Raw genomic sequence first — 27,383 nt, 5'->3', positions numbered from 1 at the left:
AAATAGCCCGGGGGCCATAATAATCTGAGGTAGAATTAACCCCAGTGAAAAAACAAGCTTGGAGGTTTTCTTTTTTGTTGTTTTTTAAAAAACTGGAAAAACAGCGTATTTTAAAAGATGTAGTAAATCTGAAGTATATCAGTTGTTTAGACATTCTAGAATTGTCTTTGATCATGAGTGTACAACATTGCAGGTAGTGTGGGCTGGCACACTCCTTTAGAATTTACTTCCCAGCAGATTGTGGAGGAAGGTTAAACCTACTTCGGCTTGGGCTGAGGGAACCCTCTGGAACTGTTTGCTTTGCCCCCCACTGGCTGGATGGGCTACAGCCAAAGTATGGAGGTCTTGAACTGGCCTCACAAATAGACCGGTTGCTCTGGCTTTGCCACATGACCTTCTTTCTACAGCCTTGCTGCATGTTCAGGTGAGTGACAAGGAGTACAAAGGCCCGGTGGTCCCGTGGGTCACGTCCTCTGCAGAAGAAAGCTGGTCATTCCTTAACTGACCTAAATGTTGCTCCAGGCCGCAGAGCAGCTGCAGTATTAAGGCCACGCATGTCCTCCCTCAACCTCGGCTGTCTCAGGGCCCTCAGATCCCCTGGCTAGAACATTCCTTGCACGTAAACTAAACCACTTAGTCATTTAGGTGCAACTGATGATGTATGACCGGGCTTGATCATTTCTGATATTTTCTTTCAGTTTTCATTGATGAGATGAAATAAAAATACCCCAAATGGGTTGTTGTTTTTTAAGGTTGAAAGGGGTTTTCTTAGTAAGTGAGGAATAGCACTAATTTCTATGTTAATTCAAACCCAGGCTTAATAATAACCCTGGTGCAGTGCTGTGCAGAGTACCTTTACATACATGGTTGTGTGTGACAATAATTTACTAAGACAGGATCCTAGGAAGATGGGAAAAAGCCCATCCTCCCCCCCCCCCCCCCCCCCCCCACACACACACTTGAAGGAAGGTGTAGTGCTCCCTCTGGCCCCTCTTGCTAGTCCAAAGCTTTTGTCTGTGTGTGGGTTTTATGTGTTTTGTTTTCAGACTTGATGGCAGCCCTTGATGAATCAGATGATCAGAATGCCTTCTGGACTCTTCAGTCCTCAGGTCAAGGGTTGACTGCCATCTGAGGGACAGGCAGCTGAGGCTGACTGTGCAGGGTCCCGCAGCCAGCCAGGATGACTGGGGGCTTACCCCCTAGGTTTCTTCAGCCATTGCAAAAGTCTGAAAAAAACTCTGAGCTCCCGCTGCTCCCAGGGCCATCTGTTGCTGGGTAGGAACGGTCGCGATGGCCAGCACGTCCCAAAGTCCCTAATGCACTAATGCCAGGTGGAGCCCTGAAGTACGGAGGCCTCTGTGGCCGCTTCACTGTCCGCAGACCTCAAGTGATCTCACTCTGGGATGGAAGCTTATCTCCCAGATGCCATGGCAGCTTTCTGTGTGTGCCTTTGTAAATTTGGGGATTTTTTTTTTTTTAAAGATTGTATTTATTATTTACTCATGAGAGACCCAGAGAGGCAGAGAGACACAGGCAGAGGGAGAAGCAGTCTCCCTGTGGGGAGCCCAGTGCCGGACCTGATCCCAGGACCCCAGCATCACGACCTGAGCCAAAGGCAGAGACTCAACCTCTGAGCCACCCAGGTGCCCCAGGAATAATTTTACCTGCCTGCTGTGTCCCCCACTGCACCCCCTTGACCTGGTTAACTACTGATGGAGAGGGAGGGAGGAGCACATCTGGGGAGCAGTCCACGTTTTAAGATGAGTGAACCTTGTTACTTGTGTTAACCTTGGTTTCTTCTGTCAAGAGTTTTCTCTTCCCATTTCCAGGGCACCTTTTCCCTCTGCCCAGTTCCAACAGTAGCAAAATTCCCAGGGCATCTTCAAGAGGATGGAATCCCTGGGAAGCACAGGATGAAGTAATGACCCATTTTCAGCTGTGTCACATTGGGCAAGCCCCTGCCCTCGTTGTGACCTCCCACTTCCTAAAATAGAATGGGGAAAAAAAGAGACAACGTACAAATCAGAACTGAACTTACTTCATCGTTTTCACCAGTGGCCCATTTGTGAAGGGCCTTGAGCTTCCATTGTAGCTTCCCTCAGAGACCTCGGGGTGCATGAGGGGCGCCATCGTGGATCATGGGAAACATGGTGGGTGTGGGAGAAGTGATCGGAGTAGCAATGTGTGCCCAGTGCCCAGAGGAGCAGGAAGGTTCCTGTAGGTGATTGGAGAAACCATGTTTCTCTCTTGCCATCACCTTTGTTTCTCCCTGTGTTTAGCATCCCACCCTGCACTCTTTCCACCCCAAACACACACACACACACACACACTTCTTTCTGCTTTGAATCTGTGATAGTCAAGACCTATAGGGACTTAGGGAATATTTAGTTCCTGTCACAATAAGCGAATATTAAATCATTGTTTTACTTGTAGGGAAGAACTGAATTGTAAAAGCCATCTGGTCTTCTGGACAAACGTTGCCTATTGAAAAAATTAAAATCTTGAAGGAGAAGAAATTCCACATGTTAATCCTTCCCATGTTTCTTTCACAAATGTCCTCACTTAAAACTACGCTTTATGTAGCATGAATTGAGGAAAGGGCACAGGCTATTAGGAGATCGAACTCCCAGCCAGCTTAACCATTGATAACTGTGAGGCTGGAGGCAAGATACTTCTCTGTAAAAGGGGCTACAATTTGGAACCTGTCCAGGGCCTAGCTCAGTTCTCTTATCATTCTCCCTCTTTTTTGGAGTGGAAAATACTGAAAGTCTGAGGATAAAGCATATAGCTGGTGAGGCAGAGAGATTTTTTTTAATCTGATTTTCATATATATATTTTTTTTTTCCTTTAAAGGTTTTACTTATTTGAGAGGGAGGGTGAGAGAGCGCGGGAGAGTGCAAAGGCAGGGGAAAGGAGAAGCAGACGCCCCCCCCCCCCAGCACATGCACCCCCCTCCCCCATCATGACCTGAGCCAAAGACAGACATACTCAATCCACTGAGCCACCCAGGCGCCCCTGATTTTCATGCATTTAAATTAAACTTATTTTAATGATATTTTTGCTTAAAGAGAAATTGTGGACTGTATTTTAAAAATCAATACAAACCAACCACATAGTCTTTTAGAGATTCCCTAGTCAATACCTTTAAAATGATTTTTGAAGTGACGTGCTTTCCCATTAAAAGAAATTCCACTTTAGACTGTGGTTCTTGTGGAAGCCCTGTCCTTTCTTTTTGTTTTGTGTGTTTGCTTTCGTGTGTGATTATTTTCCATTTTAACTCTGGCACCAAGGGGCTCTACGCAAAGAGGCACTTATAAATGTGGTTGCTCCACAGTGGAGAGAATTTCAAGAATGTCGACTATCTTTAGACCTGCTTCATTCTTAACAGATAAGATAGAAACAAAAGAACTCCACTCTGTTGGGAGAAGTTAATCAAGGAACACTGCAGAAGTAACCACCAGGAGTTGAACAACATGAATAATATAAATGTCTCTGCTTGTGGGCAACACCAGCTCCTTTGGGGCAGGATTTCTCTTTAGAGTCTTAAGAGACAGTGTTTTAAATTTCAGTGAATATTATCTTTATTTGCAACCATCTTAGCAATGACTGAAATCCACCTATCTCCTTTGATTTTATTTTATTTTTTAATTTGATTTTTAGCCTAGTAAGATTTTGTTCTGGACACAGGTTCCCACTTAACTGCTTTAACGGCTGGCAGCGTGCTTCTGAAAGTTAGAAGGGAGTAAAGAAGAGCGACAAAATAATATAGTAATAGCACTATATATCCATTTTGAAGAAAAATGCTACCGTCTGTCTCCTTCCCCTGCCCTTCTCAGGGAGAGGGTGGTTGCGGAGGCAGTTTGAGGGCTGGGGGTGTTTGGAGTGAAGGCCTCCTCTCCTCCAGACCAAGGTCTGGAGCACCAAGTTCAGGCTGTGTGTAGATAAGCTGAAGCATTTTAAACGGAGCAGGGGGAGGGGCATACAGAGCAATCTAAATTTAAACTATAGAATCAACATTTTCTCCAAAAATTGTTCCAGTTTTCAAGAGGCGTAGGTGGATCCTGTGAATTGTGTGCTAATGCACATGCTTTTCCTACACTCTGCTTATGTCAAAACATTTCCAGTGACTTTGATTCAGGAGTTTATTTTCAGGCTATAGACTGGAGAGAGGACTTTTGCGGGGGCGGGGGGAGGTCTTTTAAATGATCTTAAGGATTCTTAGGCTGATTTTTTATTTTTAAATAAAAGATGAACAGGTCACTGTTCTTATGTAAGCCTTAAAAATACTTAACCTTGATCCCCAATTGGCTTCTTTGCAAAGCTAAGAATTTAGTAACTTGGCATTTTACGTGTCTTGTTTAATTTAGCATTTGGTTCTCCCAGAAAACACTACCTGGAAGTAGGCACAATTATTCTCTCTGTGCTGGGGGAGAAAAAAAATGAAAGCTTAATACTTAGTGACTTACCCAAGGATACATAGCTGGTAAGTGGTAGAGTGCAGGAGTCCAACTCAGACTTGTCTGGTTCAGAGTACAAAGGACTGAGCGCTATATTCTCAGTTAATAATGTAAAGATGATTTCATTCTCTCAGTGGAGAAGATGGAAGGTTGTGCTATAGAGATTTGACAGCACAGCCCTCTCCCTGTTCACCCCAAATGGAAGTGACTGGCAGGACCATTCTGTGGTTGCCATGAGTTCTCTATGGGTCTTATTGCCCTTGGGTGCAGGTGGCATGTCTTGAGCTTCTGATAGTTGGGATTGTAGGGTCACTTTTGTTTAGCTTCTGGTGAATGCATGTGTATTTCTGTGATTATTGTCCCATTGAATATTCAAAATGTTTGATGTGCTAAAAACTGCTAAAATCCCCTGCACCAAAATCTTCTGTTTGTTCATAATATACAACCTCATCTCTCCCACGTTTTCCTTTAGGTCGGACGTGATAAATATGAACCTGCAGCTGTTTCAGAGCATGGCGACAAAAAAAAGGCCAAGAAAGAAAGGGATATGGATGAACTGAAGAAAGAGGTTTCTATGGTAAGTATTAGGAGGCAGGTTGCTTTTTGTTCTCCTTATAAATTAATTCTATCCTATCTGTTGGCTGTTTAATTTCCCCCCACCCTCTAATCCTTCAGTCAGAGACTTAATTTATTTTAAAAGTAAAGCAGCTATTGTGGTTATTAATCTAGATCTTACCGAATGGTAGAAGAAAAAAATATTCACTTTCCAGGCTGTTAGAGCATTGGGAAAGTTATTCGCACTGCCCTCCCTCCCCATCCCCAATCCCTGGCATAACCAAAGGTCCACAGAAGCAACTGTGGTTGATATTAGAGCCTTTGCTTTTCTGTTTCTGGATTCTACCAAACATAGGGAGGACCCTGAGCCTCTCCAGCTGTGGAGGCTTCCACAGACAGAGCTTGTCTAGAACCTGCCTGGTCATCAGAGAAGGCAGATAAGGTTCTACTCCACCTCCGAGACTGCTGGGCTTTTTTGAAGTCATGAGGCAGGCAGGAAGGGGCTTCATCCCACAGCTTTCACTGTCCTCCAGGAACAGACTCTCAGCACCAGGTTGTATGGTTGCTGAGCCATTAGGCAACTGGGAGGAAGAAGTCTACCACCTTCCGCACTGAAGGAAAGCCTGTTTTCTGAGCCTTGGTAGTACTAGTGATGAGTGACATCAGTGCTTTCTCCTAATCTTTTTTCATGGTCCAGTGTTTAATTCTTATTTCTCTCTCCCTTTAGGATGACCATAAACTGAGCCTTGATGAACTTCATCGCAAATATGGAACAGACCTGAGTCGAGTATGTTGTCATTTCACACTTGTACAGAGTCCTGTTTCCCGTAGGCATCTCCCTGTGTCACAGGCCTAACCCTGGAGCCCCTGGGAGGAGAATGATGACAGGCACCATCTGAGTAACTAATGTGCCACATGGAGAGCTTGGGCTTTTGTGTGCTGCTTTAGTACATTGTTTGCCCCTGAAACTTCGACAGTAGAGGGTATTTTCCTCATTTTAGAATAGGTGAGATCCAATAAGGGGAAGCACCAGGATTTGAAATTGAATGGTTCCATAGCCATGCTCCTTCCCTGACCTTTTGATTACACATCTTTGTCTTTATTCCTCTATGTTCATGAAATTGAGTTGAATATTTCAATGAGCTGAATCTTCAGCACATCAACTTTTGCACTTTGACCCGCCAGCTCCTTTGCAGTATCTCAGAGCCTTGATTATTCTAGTAGCATTTATTTGAAACTTGTTTTTTTACACAACTGAAATCTCTCAATCAAGTATGTGTTGTATATCCTTGTAATCTGGGGGGAGTTGGGTATTAAATTGGCCACACAAACAATATAAAAGGAAACAGGGGAGGGCGTGGTTGGTTATTTCTGTACATAAAGTAAAAAGTCTGGGGAAAAACTTGAGTGGTAGCCAGTGTATAGCCATTATTTCAGTAAGTGATCAAGACATTGTAAGTAAGAAGCTTGCTGGCATGGGTGCCCGGGGCTCCAAGGGGAGGCATGAGTCCCACATTGAGCTGACCATCACCGTTGCCTGAGCACAGCATCCTCTTCATTTTTAGTAATACCTTAAAGGGGTTGTCGTGAGAATGAAGGTAACTCGTGGGAAGCACTGGACTCAGTGCCTAGCAGGTAGAGAGCACTCAGATGTTGGGTGTCAGTTGTTCTACTTTAGGGGAGGGTTACATCAGGAGCTTGAGGAGGGGCCTGAGTCCTCATTTCTCCCTTAACTGCCTGGTTTTCTTCTCACTGTTCTCCATAGTCCCTGTGTAATTCAGATATTTAAAATAAAATGAATACAAACTACATATTACATATTACATATTGGTTACTTTGGACAAAAATTAGTTTTGTCGTTGTTTTTTCTACTCTGACTTGGGTATTTTGATAATATGAAAGTAATTACATTTTCCCCCTTGTAACGGGAACCTTGTATCTACTGTGTACTGTCCATGTATCTTGGTCTTAAGGCCCATTTAGAGAAGTGCAAGGCGTTGGTACTGTGGAGTTTTTCAGTGAATATTTTTAAGTTGGCAGGTTCCTGTGGTGAGCAGGAATATGCACCTGTGTGAACCCTCCCAGCCACATAGTCCTTTCACTTACCACCCATAGGATAGAGTTCTATACTGAAAACTTGGCTATTAAACCATTCACAGGTTTGATTCCTACAGAGATTTTTTTTTTCCTTTTTTGACGTATTGAGAGGGTTTCTTCCCCTCCCTGACAGATCCAATATACAAAAAAACCTCAAAGCTCTTAATTTGCAAAGCTGACTCGATGAGTTAACATTGCTAAGTTCTGGCAAAAATGCAGTTTGGCATGAGTCCCTTACCTCAGCTTAGATCAGACTGGTTTCTGATCTGTCCATTGGTCCATTTAATATATATTTCAGTCTGGATGTTGTGGGCTCCTTGGGAAGTTTGGGCAGCTGTGTGCCTGGACCAGGAAAGGGGCTTCTTCATCAGAACTTGCCAGGTTTCATAGGCTGTCTAGCATGGGGAATTTTTTTTCCTCCTGAACCCATTACTGTGGCCCTCCAGCTATCAAGGTGTATTTGTTTGTGTGTTCTGGGGCAATGTGTCTTACTTACATTCCTCTGCTTTTCAGGGCCTAACAACTGCTCGAGCTGCTGAGATCCTGGCTCGAGATGGCCCCAATGCCCTCACCCCACCTCCCACCACTCCCGAATGGGTCAAGTTCTGTCGGCAGCTGTTTGGAGGTTTCTCGATGTTACTGTGGATTGGAGCGATTCTTTGTTTCTTAGCTTATGGCATCCAAGCTGCCACGGAAGAGGAACCTCAAAATGATAATGTGAGTTCTGTAGTTCCTAACTTAGATTACCAAGTATGTGTAAGGTGTCCTCCTGGTCTTTGCTACCCACTTATTTGCCACTGGTTACCACTGGTTAGCTGATGGTTTTAAATAATAGGGAAAGGGATGTGTGGGTGGCTCAGTGGGTTGAGCATCCCAACTCCTGATTTCGGCTCAGGTTACCATCTCAGGATCTTAAGTTTGAGCCCCCTGTTGGGCTTCACGCTCAATGAATTTTGCTGCTTTCTCTCAAAAAATCTTTAAAGGTAAACACAAGGGGAAGGCACTGTCAGTAACCATTGCCTTCAAAGCCCATCCATTCTTCCTTCTTTGTTTCCAGTTTCTCTCTCCATCTCCCACTTTCTAGATGCTCTTCCATGCTGGATGTCCAGCCTTTCTGTCCCTGCTGTGAATGGGCAGCTCCACTCAGGTCCTGGCCCGGGGCCAGCCACCACCCAGATGGCAGAGCATAGCTTTTAATGTTGGCCCCTAATGCACATCCAGAAATGTTTGGTAGCCATTCTTCAGAAGTCACAAATTGTTTTGAAAATGTCTTTGTTTTAATAAAGTGGGATTCATCTAGAACATTTCCAAAAGTCTGTCAAAGTGTTATGACCAAGGGTCTCTGTGACCTCATCCCTGACCCTCCTATACACAGTCTCTAGAAAGATACATATAAAGACATGAGTCCTATATTTATTTCTGAAGCCTTGACCTGTCAAAAATTAACTGAATGTTTTCAACTCCTTACTGAGAGCCCGTGGCTCTAACCTGTTTGTTCTCTTCCAGCTATATCTTGGTGTGGTACTATCAGCTGTTGTCATCATTACTGGCTGTTTCTCCTACTATCAAGAAGCTAAAAGTTCAAAGATCATGGAATCCTTCAAAAACATGGTTCCTCAGGTACCTTTCGCTTTGCCCTTCTCCATTGACAGCCCCAAATGAGAGTTAGTGTGAAGCTGAGGTTTCCGAGTCAATGGGAACAAGAGGGCCACCTCTAACATAACTCCCAACAAGCTTTTGTAACTTGTATAAATAGAATAATCCTCCTGGTCGTGCTCTCAGATAATTCACATTAGAGATCCTTTTATAATTTGGTTTTCTTGTTTGAACACTACCCGATCCTTGTCTGTAGCCACTTTTCTCTAATTGAATGATATAAACTGTTTTCTGCTTCCAAAGCAAGCACTTGTGATTCGAAATGGTGAAAAAATGAGCATCAACGCAGAGGAGGTTGTAGTCGGGGACTTGGTGGAAGTGAAAGGAGGAGACCGAATCCCTGCTGATCTCAGAATCATATCTGCCAACGGCTGCAAGGTGGGTTCAGCGGGGGTGCCCCCTGTGGCTCGGGCACAGTGCGCAGAGCAGCCCGGTGTCCACATACACAGCCCTCTTTCTTGTCTCATGGACAGGTGGATAACTCTTCGCTCACCGGTGAATCAGAGCCCCAGACTAGATCTCCAGACTTCACAAATGAAAACCCCCTGGAAACGAGGAATATTGCCTTCTTCTCAACCAACTGTGTGGAAGGTAGACCATTTAACGGCATTACTCATATAGCATGCTGTTTATCTTGGGCATTAGCAACAACAATGATGAAAACCGTAGACCTAATTTCTGTTCTTGTTTTATTGGCTCCTTGTCTGACAACTGTGGTCAAGCACGGCAGATGCAGTCAGCTCCCTGGCAGGAAGGCTCAGAAAGCCTGTGGGTTCTCAGTCAGCTTCCCCCCAACCCCCACCCTCCGACATGCCTCTTCTGTTGGCTTTGCTGACCTGCCAGTGGCATTTGGAGCTGCTGTCCTCCTGGATAGAAAGCCCTTCACCAGTCTCTCTGGTTATACCCCACAAAAGCGCTGGCCCCTAAAAACGTGCGGTTTGTCTCTTTTTTAACCATGCCAGGCAACTGCAAGTTCTGTGACTTCTTTGATAAAACGAGGTACAATTTTCCTCTCCTTCCCTTTCTTAAGGCACTGCACGCGGCATTGTTGTATACACTGGGGATCGCACTGTCATGGGAAGAATTGCCACACTTGCTTCTGGGCTGGAAGGAGGCCAGACTCCCATCGCTGCAGAAATTGAACATTTTATCCATATCATCACGGGTGTGGCCGTGTTTCTGGGTGTGTCCTTCTTTATCCTTTCTTTGATCCTTGAGTATACCTGGCTTGAGGCCGTCATCTTTCTCATCGGAATCATCGTAGCCAATGTGCCGGAAGGTCTGCTGGCCACTGTCACGGTAAGCAGCTTGGCGACAGCAGTGTTCGCTCTTAGATCAGCCTGCACATGGGACTCCACTGTGCTCTCCAGAGCGGCTGCCAGCTCAGGTGTGATCGCCCTCGCTTGCGTGGGGTTAGATAGCGAGGAGGCTGAGCATGTCTTTTACATGGAAGATGGTCATCCCAAAGCCCGAATAAGCCTAGATTTTGATCTTATTGCATGATCCACAACAGTGTGACCAAGGAGGAGAATTTGGGGGTGATCCGGGGAACCACAATGTGGTAAATCCTGGCTATTTTCAATTTTTCTTAATCTCTTACTTTATGGGAGGAGGGAAGGCCCTCTATCCACATTCTGGTCATGATTCAGACTTTGGAGGATGATTGGACAGGTTTAATTTTAGACTAGCTTCTTCCATGTTTAGGAGGTAGCCAGAGTTTGTATACAATGCTGAGATTGAGGTAATCTGGTCCCTAATGGTTTTTAGGTATGTCTGACCCTCACTGCCAAACGCATGGCAAGGAAAAACTGCTTAGTGAAGAACTTAGAAGCTGTGGAGACTTTGGGATCCACGTCCACCATCTGCTCAGATAAAACTGGAACTCTGACTCAGAACCGGATGACCGTTGCCCACATGTGGTTCGACAATCAAATCCATGAAGCCGACACGACAGAGAATCAGAGTGGTGAGGCCAGGTCCCACCCCATACTTCAACCTCACCTGCTCACATTGCTTCCTGTTTTTTGTTTTGTTTTGTTTTTTTAAGATTTTATTTATTCATAGAGATGCAGAGAGAGAAAGAGAGAGAGAGAGAGGCAGAGACACAGGCAGAGGGAGAAGCAGGCTCCATGCAGAGAGCCTGATGTGGGACTCGATCCTGGGACTCCAGGATCATGCCCTGGCTGCAGGCGGCGCTAAACTGCTGCGCCACCGGGACTGCCCTGTTTTTGTTTTTGTTTTTTTTAAGTTGGTTTTTGTGTTTGTCTTTATCATTTGGTAAGAGTTAAGGGGTATGGGGTTTTAGATTTCTCTTGACTTTGCCCTGAAACCTGATTCGTTTCATTAGCTGGGAAATGAGATGTATCCTTTCACTTTGGATGGGACCTTAATACCAAGTTCAATGCATTATTTTCCTATCTTTTTTTTTCTTCTGCTTCCATCAGGTGTCTCGTTCGATAAGAGTTCAGCCACCTGGCTCGCTCTGTCCAGAATTGCGGGTCTTTGTAACAGGGCGGTGTTTCAGGCTAACCAGGAAAACCTGCCTATCCTTAAGGTATGCCTAGGAATCCCTGTTAGCCATTAGGCCACCTTCGGGGGTGTAGGTAGCACACAAGAACCACCACCTGAGTGTTCTCCCTAGAGAGCATGTGCTCTCTGCGTTCGGATCCAGTCCTCGTAGCACACCCTTCATGTGATGCTCTGTGTATGTAGCTTATGTTGCCCAGGGATCCCAGAGCACTTAAGATTACCTTGTGGTCCATATAGGTCAGAAAAAAAGGGTTTATACAGTAAAAACTGGCCAGAGGTGGGAGGCAGTCTTCACCGTGAATAAATAATGAATAAACCTAATGAATAAAACCCGGTTTTGCCACTCTGAGTGTATGATACTCCTCTAACCCAGCAGACGGTGAGGGCTGCTTTTGTGACTCGATAATCGTATTTGCATATTAGGATACAGTAGATTCCAGTAAATCCCTTAAGCCATTTATTTTCTTAAAATAGCTCAGCTATTTCTCTTATCTTATTTGTTCTCTACTTGCTTACTAATGATGCAAAAATAAGCTCAGCCTCATGGAATTCATGTGAACTGACTGAGGTTTCACTGTGCTGTCCGGTGGAGACAGTCTCAGAAAGGTCATAGCTACCCAAGGTTGTTTAGGATGAGGAAGATGTGTGTGAGGCCCTCTGGGCTCGCTTGTTCTCGGTGAGGCTGCTGGGGGTGGTTCTGGGTAGAAACTGAGCTGTCAGAGCAAGAAGGCTCCTATAGAGGGAACTGCGGTGGCTTCTCCTGTGAAGATGGGACCCTTGTATCCTTTAAAGGAAGAGTTCTTGGCATCGAATTGGTGTTCATTTGAGGAGGATGTTATGTATCCTGGGATAAAACTTGAGATGCCTATTTTTATGTATTTCCTTACTTCAAAATGGAAATCTTCTAGTCTTTCAGCATAGGGCTCAACAGGTATCAAATCTTTCCTGATTTAAAAGTGCCAGAAAGGGAGTGTGGGGTGTATTCCTGAGTATTGGTGGGGGGGGGGATGTCAGTAGCAACACTACTGCTCCCTTCTCTCAAAAGGCATGCAACTATCCTGCTTTAATAACCGGCCTTTGTTAAAAATGATTCCACTTATTTCACATTTCTTACCAAACCTGGCCACCTTTCTTATTAAACAGAACTACTTTGTTGGTGAGCATTAATTTTCTCTTCTGCATGTCAGAATTCTAAAAGTGTTTATATAAAAGTTGGCTACAGCTAAAAATGTTCTTAGTATGTCCTACTATATTTCACAAAATAGAAATATGTGTTACCTCAAGTGTGGGCTTTAACTTAAAATGTTAGCTGATTATATGACTGCTGGAGCTAATAATAGCTTTCAGTTCACACCAATCAGGCCCAGATAATTTTGCACAATTGAATTATGTCTAAAGCTGTCTACTTTGCCCTTGACACAGACAGTTTGCCCCCAGTCCTGGGAACCTAAGGGATTTTCTTTTGAATTGTAGCTGCTGTAAATATTTGGACTCTGACTTGATATTTTCAGATTCATAATCAGAAATATGTCCTTGGGAATAGTGTTGGCTTTGAGACTTTGCAACAGGGGAAGATTAAAAATAAATAGGCTAAAGTAGGTTAGAAGAGTCTGTTGTGCTCTTCCCAAGAGTGGGTGACCCCTTCAGGCACCCCTCTTATTCCAGAAGCTGGATGTGGGGTGGAGGAGGAGGAAGAGGCAGAGGGAGGCTTGCTTCCTCTTCACCCACCCTGTCTTCCACTTCTGATGAGACCAGAATATGTCTGGGTGACTTCCCAGTTTTTCGTTGGTGCCTGGGTGAAGCGTTTCAGGCTGATTAACAGATAGATGTCTCTGTTGACAGCGGGCAGTTGCAGGTGACGCCTCAGAGTCCGCACTCTTAAAATGCATCGAGCTGTGCTGTGGTTCTGTGAAGGAGATGAGAGATCGATATGCCAAGATTGTGGAGATCCCTTTCAACTCTACCAACAAGTACCAGGTGGCTTGGCGGTGGCTTGGCGGTGACAAGGGTGGGCCGGGGGCAGGCAGGGAGGAGTGGAAGCTGGAAGGAGAGCTGTTTTCCTGTTTGAAATATTATAAGCTTAAGTGCTTTCTAAATGAATTCTCCAAACTCTATGAAAGCTTTTAAATTTTAACCTGGACTATGTATAGAAAATCCTAACTTGCTAAAGTATCAGTGGGATAAATCGAGCCTCACCTAATGTGTTGAAGTCATCTGGAATACTTAGTTGTGGTTTGGAGGGAGTGTGTGGGGAGGGGGCTGGCTGTCCACAGATGCGCCTATCCCTTTGCTCCCAGTTTCCTTCAGAAATGTTTTATATATGAACATGTATCAGGGATTTGGGGCTACATCACCACTGTGCTGGGTTTCTTGGTAGCATTCAAAGTAATGCTACAAAGTGAGACACCAAAGTTCAGAAATGGGAGACCTTGGTGGTTTTTATGACATGTACTAAGGAGTAAGTGAGCTGAGCTACCCACTCGGATTGCCACGCTTAGCCACTGGCGTTCACACTTCCACCATACTTTACAGCTGTCCATCCACAAGAACCCTAACACGTCTGAACCCCGACACCTGTTGGTGATGAAGGGTGCTCCGGAAAGGATCCTGGACCGCTGCAGCTCCATCCTCCTGCACGGCAAGGAGCAGCCTCTGGATGAGGAGCTGAAGGATGCCTTTCAGAACGCCTACCTGGAGCTGGGCGGCCTCGGAGAGCGAGTGCTGGGTATGTGAACAGCCAGCAGTATGGCCAGCAGTCTGGTACACATCTGCATGGTGTCCTTACCTCTCCTAAACCTTCCGGAAGAATTCTTGATCTGCCCCCTCTCCGGGAAAGAGTAAGGACTGGAGAGATGTTTGGTGTGTTGGGCCCATGAGCAACAGAATCCTGTTGGTTTGCTTCTGATTCATACTTAGATCTTTGGTCTCATGCTGGTCAGTTCTGTTTGCCTGGGTGAAAAAAAAAAAACAGGGGAGAAGAACTTTATTATCAAACCTTTGTTGCTATGACTATGATCTACAGGCTTAATGAAATTAAAATTAATTCCCAGGGCTTCAAGAGTAAAACCATTTCCTGACTGGCACAGAATGGCTGTGAATTCACACCGGAGCTCATGCGTCAGTTCACAAATGACATTAACAGTAAACTTTGCATCTAGGGAGCTGCTTGTCCTTCCCAGTATGTCAGTCCCTGCAGAGGAGAGGTGCATTACACTCACTGTATAATGTAATTGAGAAAGTGGTCTTCGTGATATTTTGCAGGCAGGCAGATAAAAAGTCGTTATTGATGTAATTCTTTTCCACTTAGCTTACTGACTCAGAACTGATTGCCTGGTTCCATACTTTGGCTCATACCTGCTCCCTCCTCTAATCTGAAGTACTCTGTCCACTGAAAAATCCCTGTCAAGTGTTGCTTCCCCATGTCTACCAGTCCACAATAGGAGCATTCTCTCTTCCTGAATCCATGTGCCACCTCCTACCACTTTAAAGAACATCGTAACCTTCCTACAGCATTGCAAGAACATCCTGAATGTCGTGATCCTGGTGGTAATGATACTATGTGATAAGCCCCTTGGGCAGAATGTGTCTGCTTTGTATTTATCCTCAGAGTACTTTGTATGATGGGCCTCCCTGCTACCCAGTAATGTATTTTGGGTAAATGAATAGTGAGCAGAGATGATGGGGACTCGGTTTTTCCAAAGAAAGAAGCAGAGATAAATACAGTTTCATGATTTGCCAGATCTAAGTAGTAGGCAGGTCTAGAACCCTGAGGTCCTGATGCTCAGAAGCCCTGGCCTTCCTTGGAGGCGTGGTGATGGCTTCTGTCACTAGTGTGGGTTTTCCTGACTCCATAGCATCTATACATGTTAAATAAAGCCTCACTGTTTTAAAACTAGACTTTTAAGAAATACTCCCAAAGTAACCATGGAGCCCGAGGTAATCCAAAGAACCAGCTGCTGTTTCCTGTACCACCTGCATCATCAGGCTCACAGACGCTGTGCCTTCCTTGCAGGTTTTTGCCACCTTTTCCTGCCAGATGAACAGTTTCCTGAAGGGTTCCAGTTTGACACTGATGATGTGAATTTCCCTGTTGAGAACCTCTGCTTTGTTGGGCTCATCTCCATGATTGACCCTCCGCGGGCTGCTGTTCCTGACGCTGTGGGCAAATGCCGAAGTGCTGGAATTAAGGTAGTGCCTGGTCCTTGGCATCATCTTAGTGCCTTGGGGTACCCTGCTTAGTCATGTGGCCCCATGGGAGTCCCATAGCCAGCTTATTTACTTACCTGGAGGGTTAGTTTCTTATCACTACAGCTTTGGTTACCACCAGAAAAAGGCCAAATGGTACTAAAATGTTGGCATAAGCAGCAGATGAGGGGTTTAAAAGAAAACACATTTTGGGAAAGGAAATGGGAACATAAACAATAACTGAAAAGGGCAAAAAGACGTGGCATAAGGTTTTAGATTTGAAATTCTTGCATTCTAAATTGATTCACTTCGTGCAGTGAGTAGCTTTCTTCTCCATTTTCACTTAACTGGTTTTTTAATGAATGTTTGGTGTCTTCTGCATCTATCTTTTTAAGTCACGGAACATTGTTCAAATGCACTGATAACGGGGTGGTTGTTTAGCCTCCCTTGGTGCTAGCTGTCTGATTTGTTTCCACTTTCTCATCCTCGTTAGTAACACTGCCCTGAAGAGCTTTGCAAAAATTATTCCGCCACCACTTTGACTCTATTCTTAAGTGTAGTCTTCTGAATATAATCATTGGCTCAAAAAAGTAGTAACAAGATTTTTAATTCTTTTTACATACTCAGTGCTTTCCCAAATTAGGCCAGTTTGGGAGTGCTGACCAACAATATGTGGCATCTTTGCCCTCAAGTCTGATCAGCATCACATTTTTACCTTTTCTTTTTTTCTTTTTGCCAGTTTTGGTAAATTTGAGTTTTCTTCTATGACTGTGTAAAAGGAAAAGTAGGTGCTATGTATCTTACATGATTGTGTACTAAGATAAAATCTGGAGGTTGCTTTCTGTTTTCTGTAAACAGGCATTTATATTTTTAGTTAATGTTTATCAGTTTTTAGGTTTGCATTTCTGTCCTTTGTTATTCCAAGATGAATTATCCTTAATATTTACTCTTGCCTCCTGAGGCAGCTGCATTCACTAAATTGCCCTGTTTCTTATTCCAGGTCATTATGGTCACTGGAGACCATCCAATCACAGCCAAAGCCATTGCCAAAGGTGTAGGTATCATCTCAGAAGGCAATGAGACCGTGGAAGACATTGCTGCCCGTCTCAACATCCCAGTGAGCCAGGTGAACCCCAGGTAAGACAGGAAGCTCAAAAGCTGGTCTGCCTTGAATGTGCAAATGGTGGTAGTTGAGAGTCATCAGCTTGGCTCTCTGATGGTTTGCTTCTAGGCTTGCTCTGAATGGGGAATGCTCCTACAGTTCCAGAAGGCAACCTTGTCCTTCCAGGGGACAGTTTCAATGAGAGCAAGTCATCATTGCCAACACTTAGATGTGCTCACATAGTCTTAAGCCCTTGATGTGCTAACCTGCTAAGGGAGGTGGTGGTCCCACTTTGCAGAGCAGGGAAGCTGAGCCTTTGTCATATGCTCTGCAGTCGAGTGTCCAATTTCATGCTGTCAGCCACAAAGAATACAACCTAACACCTAGCACCGAGTCCATTTCCAGGGCTTGTCCAGGTAGTGCAGACCAAAAATGAATTTTGGCAGTAAAGTAAAATAGGTAACAAAAACAAAGAAGTATTTTTTTTTTTGTTTTTGTTTTTTTTTGCTAAAGTTGGGGGCGGCTCACCCACTTTGGGGCTATCAAAGGGTTGGGTCTCTTCTTTGAAACTTGGTCATGTTATTTCAGTGTGTTTCCTCTAAAGATCGAGAAAGATGACAGGTACGCTGCCTGCAGGTGGTTGTGAGTCTTGGATGAGACCTATGAACGTGCTTTGTAACCTGTAGGATACTGCGGAGATGATAGCTCTTACATGAGAGGAAAAACTTCCTCTGGCTTTGTGTTGTTTACAAAGTGTTCTGTGTAAAACAGCCCCTCTTGGAGATAAGCATCATGCTGGTGAAGCCATGGGTGACCTTTTTCCCATCCTGATCCTAGAGACGCCAAGGCCTGTGTGGTACATGGAAGCGACCTGAAAGACATGACCTCCGAGCAGCTGGATGACATTCTGAAGTACCACACGGAGATCGTGTTTGCCAGGACCTCTCCTCAGCAGAAGCTTATCATTGTGGAAGGCTGCCAGAGACAGGTTAGCGGGCAACCAGGGCCAGGCTCTATCAGGCACTGGTGACCTCTGTGATCACAGTGCCAGTGAAAACACAACACCGGTGCTGGACACGTGGCCCAGCTTTTCTGAGACTCACTGCATATGTGCTAGTAAGAAGCTCCAGAGGGAAGAGGAACTTGATAATGGGTTAGCAGAGCCACACACTTGACAACACACATCTTCACCATCTCCCAGAGTCTGAGGCTCCATGCTTGCCTGGAATAGTGCAGGCTCCTAATGTCTACACTGGGGATGTGAATAGCTGGGAGACTGTCATCCCATCCCTTGAAAAGACCTTACAGGAATGGGGCTGTACAGAGGTCCACTCACCAAAGTCATGGCTTTGAGGAGCCCTTGTTTGTAACGGGAGGGGATATGTTTATCATCATTCCTTAATTCTGTGGTCAGATAGTACCTGGGTGGCTTCTTAGCTGAGTCGGTTCTGAGCCTGCTGCGGAGAATCTCCTAGGAAAGGGGCGGGGTCTGTAGTGAGGAGAGGCAAGTTGAGGCCTGTGTCTCCACCCCTGGATGGAGTGGCTCTTACAGACCCATTCCCCTTCTTCTGGCAGGGGGCTATTGTGGCTGTAACTGGTGATGGCGTGAATGACTCTCCAGCCTTGAAGAAGGCAGACATTGGGGTTGCCATGGGGATTGCTGGCTCCGACGTGTCTAAGCAAGCTGCAGACATGATTCTTCTAGATGACAACTTTGCGTCAATTGTGACTGGAGTAGAAGAAGGTGAGAGAGCACTGTGTTCAAAGCGTTCGCTAAAACCTCATCCCAATACTTCCCATCTGTATCTACTTCTTAGCCTGCCCATCCCCTTTAGCTCTGTAGTAAAAAACAAAAACAAAACCAAAATCTTGCTTTCCCAGGTCGTCTGATCTTTGATAACTTGAAGAAATCCATTGCCTACACCCTCACCAGTAACATTCCAGAGATCACCCCCTTCCTGATATTTATTATTGCAAACATTCCACTACCACTGGGGACTGTCACCATCCTCTGCATTGACTTGGGCACAGACATGGTAAGTGACTGGCAGGGCTTCAGGCCCTCACTCACCCGCCGCTGCGACACCTGGTCAGACCGGGTTTAGTGGCACCCGGTGTGCATCACAGCTTCAGCCCCTAGGAAGCAGCATTCTTAGTCTTTAGGGCAACTGTCAATACTTGTCAGATAGCAACATATGAAAGGGAAGATTTTTTTTACTTTTTAATAGGACTGGTAATAGCATCTCATGGTATGAAAAACAGTTTTAAAAGGGAAAGGGCGGGACGCCTGGGTGGCTGAGTGGTTAAGCATCTGCCTTTGGACTCAAGGCATGATCCTGGAGTCCCAGGATCGAGTCCCACATCCGGCTCCCTGCATGGAGCCTGCTTCTACCTCTGCCTGTGTCCCTGCTACTCCCTCTGCCTGTGTCTCTGCCTCTCTCTAGTATCTCTCATGAATAAATAACATCTTTAAAAAGTAAGAAAATAAAGGGGGAAAGAGCAAGGACTTTATAATGGAAGGTTCACAGTGTCAGCTTCCTGGTATCTGACAACTTTTATACTCCTGCCTCTCGTCTCCAGGTTCCTGCTATCTCCCTGGCTTATGAGCAAGCTGAGAGCGACATTATGAAGAGACAGCCCAGAAACCCCAAAACGGACAAGCTTGTGAATGAGCGGCTGATCAGCATGGCCTATGGACAGATCGGTAAGCTGCTGCTGGTGAACTTGCACCCCAACTCTCCACCCCCAGGGCTTGGTTCCTGCTCTATCAACAGTGGAACATGACCTCTAACAGGTGGGCAGTGAAAATGCCCTTTGATCCTAAATGCTCTGCCTACTGGCCTTCAGGAGAAGCCGGCAAGGCCACTGTGAGCAGCCCAGGCCTTTGGATTAATAGGTTGTAGCACTGTGAACACTTGGGTAAAATGGAACAGATGAGTACGTTGTAGAAATAGGACAGAGACTTGTCGACAGTTGCTGAGAAGAGGTTGGCTACTGGCCAGGAAGACCTAAGTTTAACAAGGAAGACTAGGTCCAGAGTATAGAAAGAAATCCTGCCCTGAGGAATTCAGGAAGTGTGGTGTGAGATCAGAGGCCAGAGGAGAAGCGTCCTGAAAGTGGTAGGAGGAGGAGGAGGGTTGGGTCAAAAAATTCACTATTTTGAATGTGTGAAAACTGAGATGGGAAAATAGTCATGTTGTATCAGAGATTAAAAAATAGGGATGAATTTTTTCCCCCTAAAAAGGCTCTGCCCCCATAGAGATACACGATCATGTAATAGCAGTGGGTGTTTCGGAGGTTTCAGAGTAAGGCCTGTGTGTCTTCCCCTTTTAAAGCTCTAAAAAGTGATTCAAAAAGAGAAGAGGGCACCCTATGCCCCTGGGATCCTCCATCCTTCTAGTCCTCTCTCAACCAGTGACAGCCGCCCCTAAGTCCCCTCCCAGGCTTCCTACAGCACTCAGATGAAGTATGTGCAGATGCCCTGGAATCAGGTTAGAATTGTTTTTCCACCCCTGCAGGTATGATCCAGGCCTTGGGGGGCTTCTTCACTTACTTTGTGATTCTGGCTGAGAACGGCTTCCTCCCGACCCACCTGCTGGGCCTCCGAGTGGACTGGGATGACCGCTGGATCAACGATGTGGAGGACAGCTATGGGCAGCAGTGGGTGAGTAAGGGCCCAAACAGTGGGAGCTCCTTAGGCCCCTAGGACAGTGGCCACTCAGCCTCTGGCCATGCAGGCCAAGAGCCAGCTCACCTGTCTGCCTTCTGTGTTTCAGACCTATGAACAGAGGAAAATCGTGGAGTTCACTTGCCACACGGCCTTCTTCGTCAGTATTGTGGTGGTGCAGTGGGCTGACTTGGTCATCTGTAAGACCAGGAGGAACTCAGTCTTCCAGCAGGGGATGAAGTGAGTAGAGGACACTCAGGGTCCTCACGTGAGGCATCTTGGTGATCTCTAACCTCCCCGAACCCAATACATGGCAGTTTCTGGAAATCCCCCCTTTTGGAACAGATTTAGGAAGCAAGATGTGATTCTCCGGGGGTTTTTTTTTTTTTTCATCTGCCCGCAAGTTCCTAAGTACACATAACTGACTTATACACATAAAGACCTTGATCTGTCTTTTAACACATAGCATTAGAAGAGAAACATCTGATTGCATTCTTAAGCTTTTTCTTCCCTTGATTTTAGGAACAAGATCTTAATATTTGGCCTCTTTGAAGAGACGGCCCTTGCTGCTTTCCTGTCCTACTGCCCTGGAATGGGTGTTGCCCTGAGGATGTACCCCCTCAAGTAAGTTGCTCCTCTTCCAGCTCCGCAAAGTGTGAGAGAAAAGTGGAACTTCTCTCATGATGTGCACTAGTAACTATTACTGTTAGGAATTTGGGGTGGCATGTCCAAGAATTTCTCTGGACTGGAAATTAGGAAGGATTGACCATGGTCTTTAGGCTTTACCTGGGATCAGGCCAGACAGGCTCTGGTACCTTGGGATTGCTCACCAGCTAACTGCATCAGTGCTCAGGCCACCTTCAGCAACTGTCTAGTTGTCATTAGAGGCAGACCAGAGAGGCCGAGGGCTTGGAATAGGTTCAAATCTTGATTTACTTGCCTAGCTCCTGTGTGTCCTATCACAGGCCCCCACCTTTGGGCCTCGGAATCCTCTGTTTTCAAAGGAAGAAGGTGGGAGAAACAGGCTTGAAGTAGATCACAGTAGAGTAGACCAAAGGAAGCTGACCACTAAGTCTTTGCTCAGGATCAGACTAGCCTTTTTTTAAACACAGTGAAGGACTCTGTGGTAAACCCTGTATGTGAAAAATTCAGGTTTATCACAAGTGCAAATTCCAGTAGTTTGTTTGTTTTTAAGATTTTATTTATTTATTCATGAGAGACACAGAAAGAGAGGCAGAGACACAGGCAGAGGGAGAAGCAGGCTTCATGCAGGGAGCCTAATGTGGGACTCAATCCCAGGACCCCAGGGTCATGCCGTGAGCTGAAGGCAGATGCTCAACCACTGAAGACCAGGCGTCCCTCCAGTAGCTTTTTGAAACAAAAGAGTGTATTTGGTGGTATCCGCTAGCTGGTTGAGGTTAAACAGTTGTAACTTGATTAAAAGATGCTAAAGTACAAAATATGGCACCCTTGTAACATGACCTTTTGATTCAAAAGTCTCCCCACCCTTGGGGCGCCTAGGTGGCTTAGTTGGTTAGTTGTCTGACTCTTGATTTCAGGTCATGGTCTCAGGGTCATGGGATCAAGCCCCACATAGGGCTCTGTGCTCAGCAAGGAGTCTGCTTGAGATTCTCCCTCTCTCACTGTGCCCACACCCCCCATCCCCCAACCCACACACACACCCCAAAAATCTTAAAAAAAAATTCTCCCCAGCCTTGCTCTCAGATCCATCCTACCTGGGTGGTAGCCATCACCTCCTTCCACTGACCCCATCCCTGAAGTAGCCAAGCCCCATGAGCCTCCCTGGCATCTTGTTGGGTCTATACAGATATCCCCTGTGTGCAAGGGTAGCCTGGCATCTAGGGTCTCTACACTATTGTCCAAATGATCTTTCTAGCCTTCTCTTGTAGCCATCCAAGCTTCTGTTGGGTGAATTCAGTATTCTTTCCCCACATACATATTTTGGTAAGGATGCTTCCTCCCACCCCACTAGTTTGGATAATCCTTCAGGACTGATTTCCCGGGAGCTTGTCCCATGTGATCTCACCCTCCTGGATTGGTGTACTTGCACCCCTTCTTTGGTATTACTTGTCATTTCTGTTCCCCACTAGCTTATAATCTTTAAGGCATGGGCTATAGGAATTTTTTTTTTTTTTTACTTTGTAGCCCTGGCCCCTTACACAGAGCTGGTATACAATAAGGGGCAAAGCCTTGTCCAAGTTGAATTCTATCAGCTTGAGTCACTGTTTGTCAAGAGGAGGGTAGGAGAACTGCCTAGCTGTCTAAAAGGCTGAGATGGAGCATGACCCTGAAATGGAATAGTGCCTCAGGACATGTTTTGCTAGGACCAGATCACTTGTTCCCAACGGGTTCTACCCAATTTGGAAGGTGGGTTAGTTACTTCGGGTGGCTGAGTCAGATGAGGTCGTATCTTAGCTGCGGAGGAGATCGCCGAGGGCCAGGCTTCTGCCCTGGGACAGCCGCCCTCACGTGTTGACTGCAGACGTTGGTAGTCAGGGAAGCAGAGCCCTCCACCAAGGCTGCCTGGGGCACCTGTCTCCAGGCTGGGGGCTGAAGCGGCAGCTCGCTACATTCCCAAAGGCCTCCACTCTCTGTTAGGGCCCGGCGTTATTCATTCCCTGGCGCTGGGATTCAATACACAGGTGACTGAATTCAAGGGGTGGATAAACCTGGTAGTTCTTGACCTTCAAGTGCCAGGACATAGATATATTGCACACTCAAGCTTCTTAAACTTTAGAAAGGGAGGAAAGGAAATGTCCATTTGCTGTCGGATGGTCAACAAAAAAATCTCAACTCACACTACAGATTATAAAAAGCAAACTGAAGGTGGGAAGGGGCTTCCTTCATGAAGTCCCTCTAGGCCCTGAGCACAGGGAGCCACATTCTGTTCTTAAGACCATTCTGTGTGTTCCATGCTAACGGCTCAGTAGTTAGCGGTGACTGTATGTGGCTCCTCCTCCCAGGCTTAGTTCATCATCTCTTTCCTTCGAATTGTGTTCATGAGTAAATTGCTACCTGCTTCTGTTTCCAGACCTACCTGGTGGTTCTGTGCCTTTCCCTACTCTCTTCTCATCTTCGTGTACGACGAAGTCCGAAAACTCATCATCAGGCGACGCCCTGGCGGTAATTACATACCTTTTTAGCTTTAGCAGGGGTGTGGGAGAGGCCGTAGTTCTGTGGCTTCTATTTCCTCTGAAGTGTCTGGGCTCCCTCTGTGATCAGTCTGGTTGGCTAAGGCCACTGGCCTGGCCAGCTGGAAACTGGGTACAGCCAGTCTCATCCCCAGAGTAAAGATCTCAATTAAGGTTTCAGAACCAATCATATTTTAGGCGAAACTACAAATCCAATAGGATACGGTAGAAAGTTGGTCAGAAACCTCAACCATCCTCCCAACTAATACATTCTTTCTAAAAACATTTAAATAACAGTTGAGGTCCAGTATTGAATTTGGGTGAACCATCCGCCTTCCCTGGACTTTGTCACCCCCAAGTCATTCCTTGTCACTATCATTCCCACTGTGCACTAGAGCCAGGAGGACTCACTGCAGTGTGTCTTGTCTCTCTTTGCTGCCTACAGGCTGGGTAGAGAAAGAAACCTACTACTAGACCCCCGTGTCCTGCACGTCGTGGAGCATCATGCCACACACTTTGCACCCACCACCCACCCCCTCTTTGTGTACTTCAGTCTTGGAATTCGGAACTCTACCCTGGTAGGAAAGCACCGAAGCATGTGGGGGAAGCAAGACGTCCTGGAATGAAGCATGTAGCTATATGGGGGGGAGGGGGGAGGGCTGCCTGAAAAACATCGTCTATGGGAATGACAGTGGGGATGGTTTTTATGTGCCTTTTTGTTTTTGTAAAAAGGAAAACTTGGAAAGACTGAAAGAATACATTTTATATCTGGATTTTTACAAATAAAGATGGCTATTATAATGGAATCTGTCTCATGGCCTCATCACTTCTGTTGTCCAGATGTTTGTTCTGAGTGCGCATCCCGGTGCTGGCAGCTTCATCAGCACCAACCAGGAACTTCTGAGCCTGGCAAACTCAGACCTGCTGAACCAAAGCTAACCAACCGGCCATCTGGTTTAATCAGCTCTCTAGGCTATTTGGAGTCGCATTCATGTTTGTGAACCAGTGTTCAGAGGAAACTGCCCAGACCCTCTTTTTCTAGTAGAGGAGCTTACCTGACCCATTCTCCTGTGGGCCACCTCTGGGTGAGTGGTCTATCTGCTGCCTAGCATCTACTTTAAAAAAAAATTTTATTTATTTATGAAGTATATTTTTACTTATTTAAATTCAATTTGCCAACATATCTAGCACCTGTTTCTTGATGGCAAAACATGTGCTGTGAAAGATTCAGTTGCTTGGTGAGATAAAACTTTCACCAATCTGGTCCCAGCCTGCAGGCCACTCGCCATTTCTCAGGTCCCCATGACAACAGCCTCAAGCTTCTCTAGACTTAGGTTTGTCTGAGCAGCAGAACCTACATCTGTAGTCTCATGGCATGTGTATGTATCATAGAGTGCTTCCCTTTCACATTGCTTGTTCCTAATGTAGCATCAAATAGCTGCATTTCAGAAAGTGGTTATGTGCCAGAGGCACTTAAAAAAAGGTAAGAGATCTGTTTACTTCGGGGGCAAGTCTGAGAATGCCTGCTTTCAATGAGTGAGTATAAAATGCCCACCCCACCCCCCCTTGGTCTCCTGATTCAGTAATCCAGCCTGAGTGCTGTTAACTAGCCATGCTCCAAGGCTGTCCTTGCTTCAAGCAGGCAACAATCCAGAGTCCTTACTGCTAGCACCAGAGTGATTGTGGTTTGCAGGTGATCATAGAATGAGTTCAAGTATTTTTTTCCTCTAAAAGTTTAATTCATTGCCTGTGCCTCTTGCCTGCCACTCACTTCTTTTTATTATTATTTTTATTTATTTTTACAGTTTAATTTAAATTCAATTTGCCTGACAAATTGAATTCACTTCTAAGCTACACAGGTGGGAGGGGAAGGGAGATGGCATTCTCACATATGGGCTGTCACTGTAATACCCCCTCCAGCTGGAGGAACTGGGAGAGCTGGGTGGTCTGCCCTTAGTCTAACCTACCAGTTCTTTCTTCCTCAGGGCACTTTCCCCTGGGGTGATCTCTGCACTGGTACACAAGTCATCTTTAAAGAGAGCCATCTGCTCAGCCCGACAGAAGGGAACTAGGATGAAAATGAAGAGAAAGTTGTCAGGATTATTGGACCATGAGACAGGTGGTAACTAGCTGCTTGAGGACATGTTGCACTTCATTGCTGTGATGGCAGTAACAGGGTCCTTGCCATGTGCTTAAACTGACACAGCACTGTCAGATTGGCTGCCCCCATCCATATTCCCTGTGTGTCTGCTTTCTGGGACCCCTGGAGAATTGACTGGTGAGCACACACTACTATGATGAAGGTCAGCAGCCTGACAGTAGATGGGGCTGACCCCAGCTGGCTGCCAGACCAGGGCTTTTCACAGCTCTTAGCAGCCCCAGACTTCACCCAGAGTAGGGTAGAGCAGGACCAGAGGAGGATTGAACCTTCTATCCCCTTCCCACCAAAAGAGTTCTACCTCCTGACAATTCTCTAAATAAAAAATTTAGGGCCAAAACTTCCTGCTCTATAGGAAGCAGCTAAGTGATGCATCTAACTGGTACCAAAACCAGACCTAATGGGCTAGATCTTTCTGAGCTTTCTAAAAGAAAGACTGAATGCCTGGGCTCAGTTCTACTTCACATGCAGATTCTCCCTTTAGCTCTTTCTGTGGAGCTAAGTATGGCTCCAGAAAAATGATAGAAACAGCTCCTGAATACTGACCCCTCCACCCCCTCTTGTTTGTTCCTTTAACACCCATCCTCTAAAGTCCTGTTTGAGATCGCCACTGACCTGATTATGAAGTCTGGCAGCACATCCCAGCCCTTACTTGGCCTCTGCAGCATCTATGCCTCAGCATCTATGCCTCCATCACACGCTTCCTGAAATCAGACCTCTTATCTTTCTACGATCATCGCTGCCTACTCCTTAGCTTTCAGCTTCCTCTTCACATGCTCCCTGACTGTTCATTTCCTCAGGAAGTTCCCTCTGCCTGCTTCATATTCCTGGGGTTTCATAACATCACCCACATGATGCTTTCAGGCTGGTCCTCTCTCCTGGGCCCCCAGTTATCTATCGGATATCTATATTTGTTCAGAAAGCCTAACACACTACTCTAAACTCCAAAGACAAACCCAAGTTTGAGGTCTCAAAATGAACATGTTCTAGGCAGTGACCTACACCACCCTGTTGCCTAAGTCAGAAAGCTGGAAGTCACAAGAAATTTTGGTCTCCCTTACTTGCCGTGGCCCCACCAGCACGCAGCCAATCACCAAGTACTGTCAATTCCAGTGTGGCTGAAAACAGGCTTTGTCTCCGCCTAGATATGGTCACTTACTGGCCATAGGCACAGAATTTTGCCTCTCTGCACTTCCTTTACTCTAGAATAAGGGTGACATTTGGGAATTGTTGAAAGGACTGCGATTATATGTGGAGACCAGAGCAGTGGCTGGTGCTCAATAATAAATCCCTTTCTCTCCTGGCACTGCCCTTCTACCCCTTCACAGAATTCACAATGCTGTTATTCAGTTATGTAATTACTAATTTAATACCCATTTCCCCCTGCTAACCTGTAAGTTCTGTGTGGTCCAGGAGCCTGTCTTCTCCGTTTTATCCCTCATGCTCAACTCAGTGCCTTAAAAAGAGAAGTTGGCATTCAGCAGTTAGCCAGTACTCCCTATGTTAAGGAGAAAGGCATGTTCCAGTTCAAGATGGCATCCTAGGAAGATCCTGAACTTACCTCTTTCCACAGACATGTGAAATCTACACCTGTATATGGAACAACTTCTGGAAGAAAACCCTAGAAACTAGAGTGATGCCTGCACATCAGGCAAATAAGAAAAACTCCCACTGCAGCAGGTGTGAGAGAATGAAACACAATCTTGCCATTAACCCCGCCTGTGGCACGAGCGCCCACAACTGGAGGGAACTCAAAACCTGGAGCTTTTCTCTGAGAGAAACAAAGGTTTTGTACTCCACACTAGGCACTCCAGCTTTTTTTTTT

At 45.8% G+C, this 27,383-nt stretch overlaps 1 protein-coding gene across 3 annotated transcripts in view; it reads left to right on the top strand.

Moving 5' to 3' along the window:
* Positions 1 to 24,206, top strand: part of ATP1A1 (ATPase Na+/K+ transporting subunit alpha 1) — a 29,918-nt gene extending 5,712 nt beyond the window's left edge. For all 3 annotated transcript variants that reach the window (XM_072766794.1, XM_072766795.1, XM_025994632.2), the window contains 22 exons: positions 4,930 to 5,034; positions 5,740 to 5,799; positions 7,623 to 7,826; positions 8,616 to 8,729; positions 9,009 to 9,143; positions 9,239 to 9,356; positions 9,796 to 10,064; positions 10,533 to 10,731; positions 11,210 to 11,319; positions 13,137 to 13,271; positions 13,827 to 14,019; positions 15,307 to 15,482; positions 16,480 to 16,616; positions 17,419 to 17,569; positions 18,157 to 18,325; positions 18,463 to 18,617; positions 19,162 to 19,285; positions 20,100 to 20,245; positions 20,358 to 20,488; positions 20,771 to 20,872; positions 23,301 to 23,392; positions 23,846 to 24,206. In XM_072766794.1, the coding sequence (XP_072622895.1) occupies positions 4,930 to 5,034; positions 5,740 to 5,799; positions 7,623 to 7,826; positions 8,616 to 8,729; positions 9,009 to 9,143; positions 9,239 to 9,356; positions 9,796 to 10,064; positions 10,533 to 10,731; positions 11,210 to 11,319; positions 13,137 to 13,271; positions 13,827 to 14,019; positions 15,307 to 15,482; positions 16,480 to 16,616; positions 17,419 to 17,569; positions 18,157 to 18,325; positions 18,463 to 18,617; positions 19,162 to 19,285; positions 20,100 to 20,245; positions 20,358 to 20,488; positions 20,771 to 20,872; positions 23,301 to 23,392; positions 23,846 to 23,874 (3,054 nt within the window). In that variant the 3' untranslated portion in view covers positions 23,875 to 24,206. The remainder of the gene's footprint in view (positions 1 to 4,929; positions 5,035 to 5,739; positions 5,800 to 7,622; positions 7,827 to 8,615; positions 8,730 to 9,008; positions 9,144 to 9,238; positions 9,357 to 9,795; positions 10,065 to 10,532; positions 10,732 to 11,209; positions 11,320 to 13,136; positions 13,272 to 13,826; positions 14,020 to 15,306; positions 15,483 to 16,479; positions 16,617 to 17,418; positions 17,570 to 18,156; positions 18,326 to 18,462; positions 18,618 to 19,161; positions 19,286 to 20,099; positions 20,246 to 20,357; positions 20,489 to 20,770; positions 20,873 to 23,300; positions 23,393 to 23,845) is intronic.
* Positions 24,207 to 27,383: the final 3,177 nt, after the last annotated feature.

This window comes from Vulpes vulpes, chromosome 8 (assembly GCF_048418805.1).
Source record: "Vulpes vulpes isolate BD-2025 chromosome 8, VulVul3, whole genome shotgun sequence".
Lineage (NCBI taxonomy): Eukaryota > Metazoa > Chordata > Mammalia > Carnivora > Canidae > Vulpes > Vulpes vulpes.
Note: the sequence above shows the minus strand (reverse complement) of the source record. Positions and strands in the feature narration are given on the sequence as shown.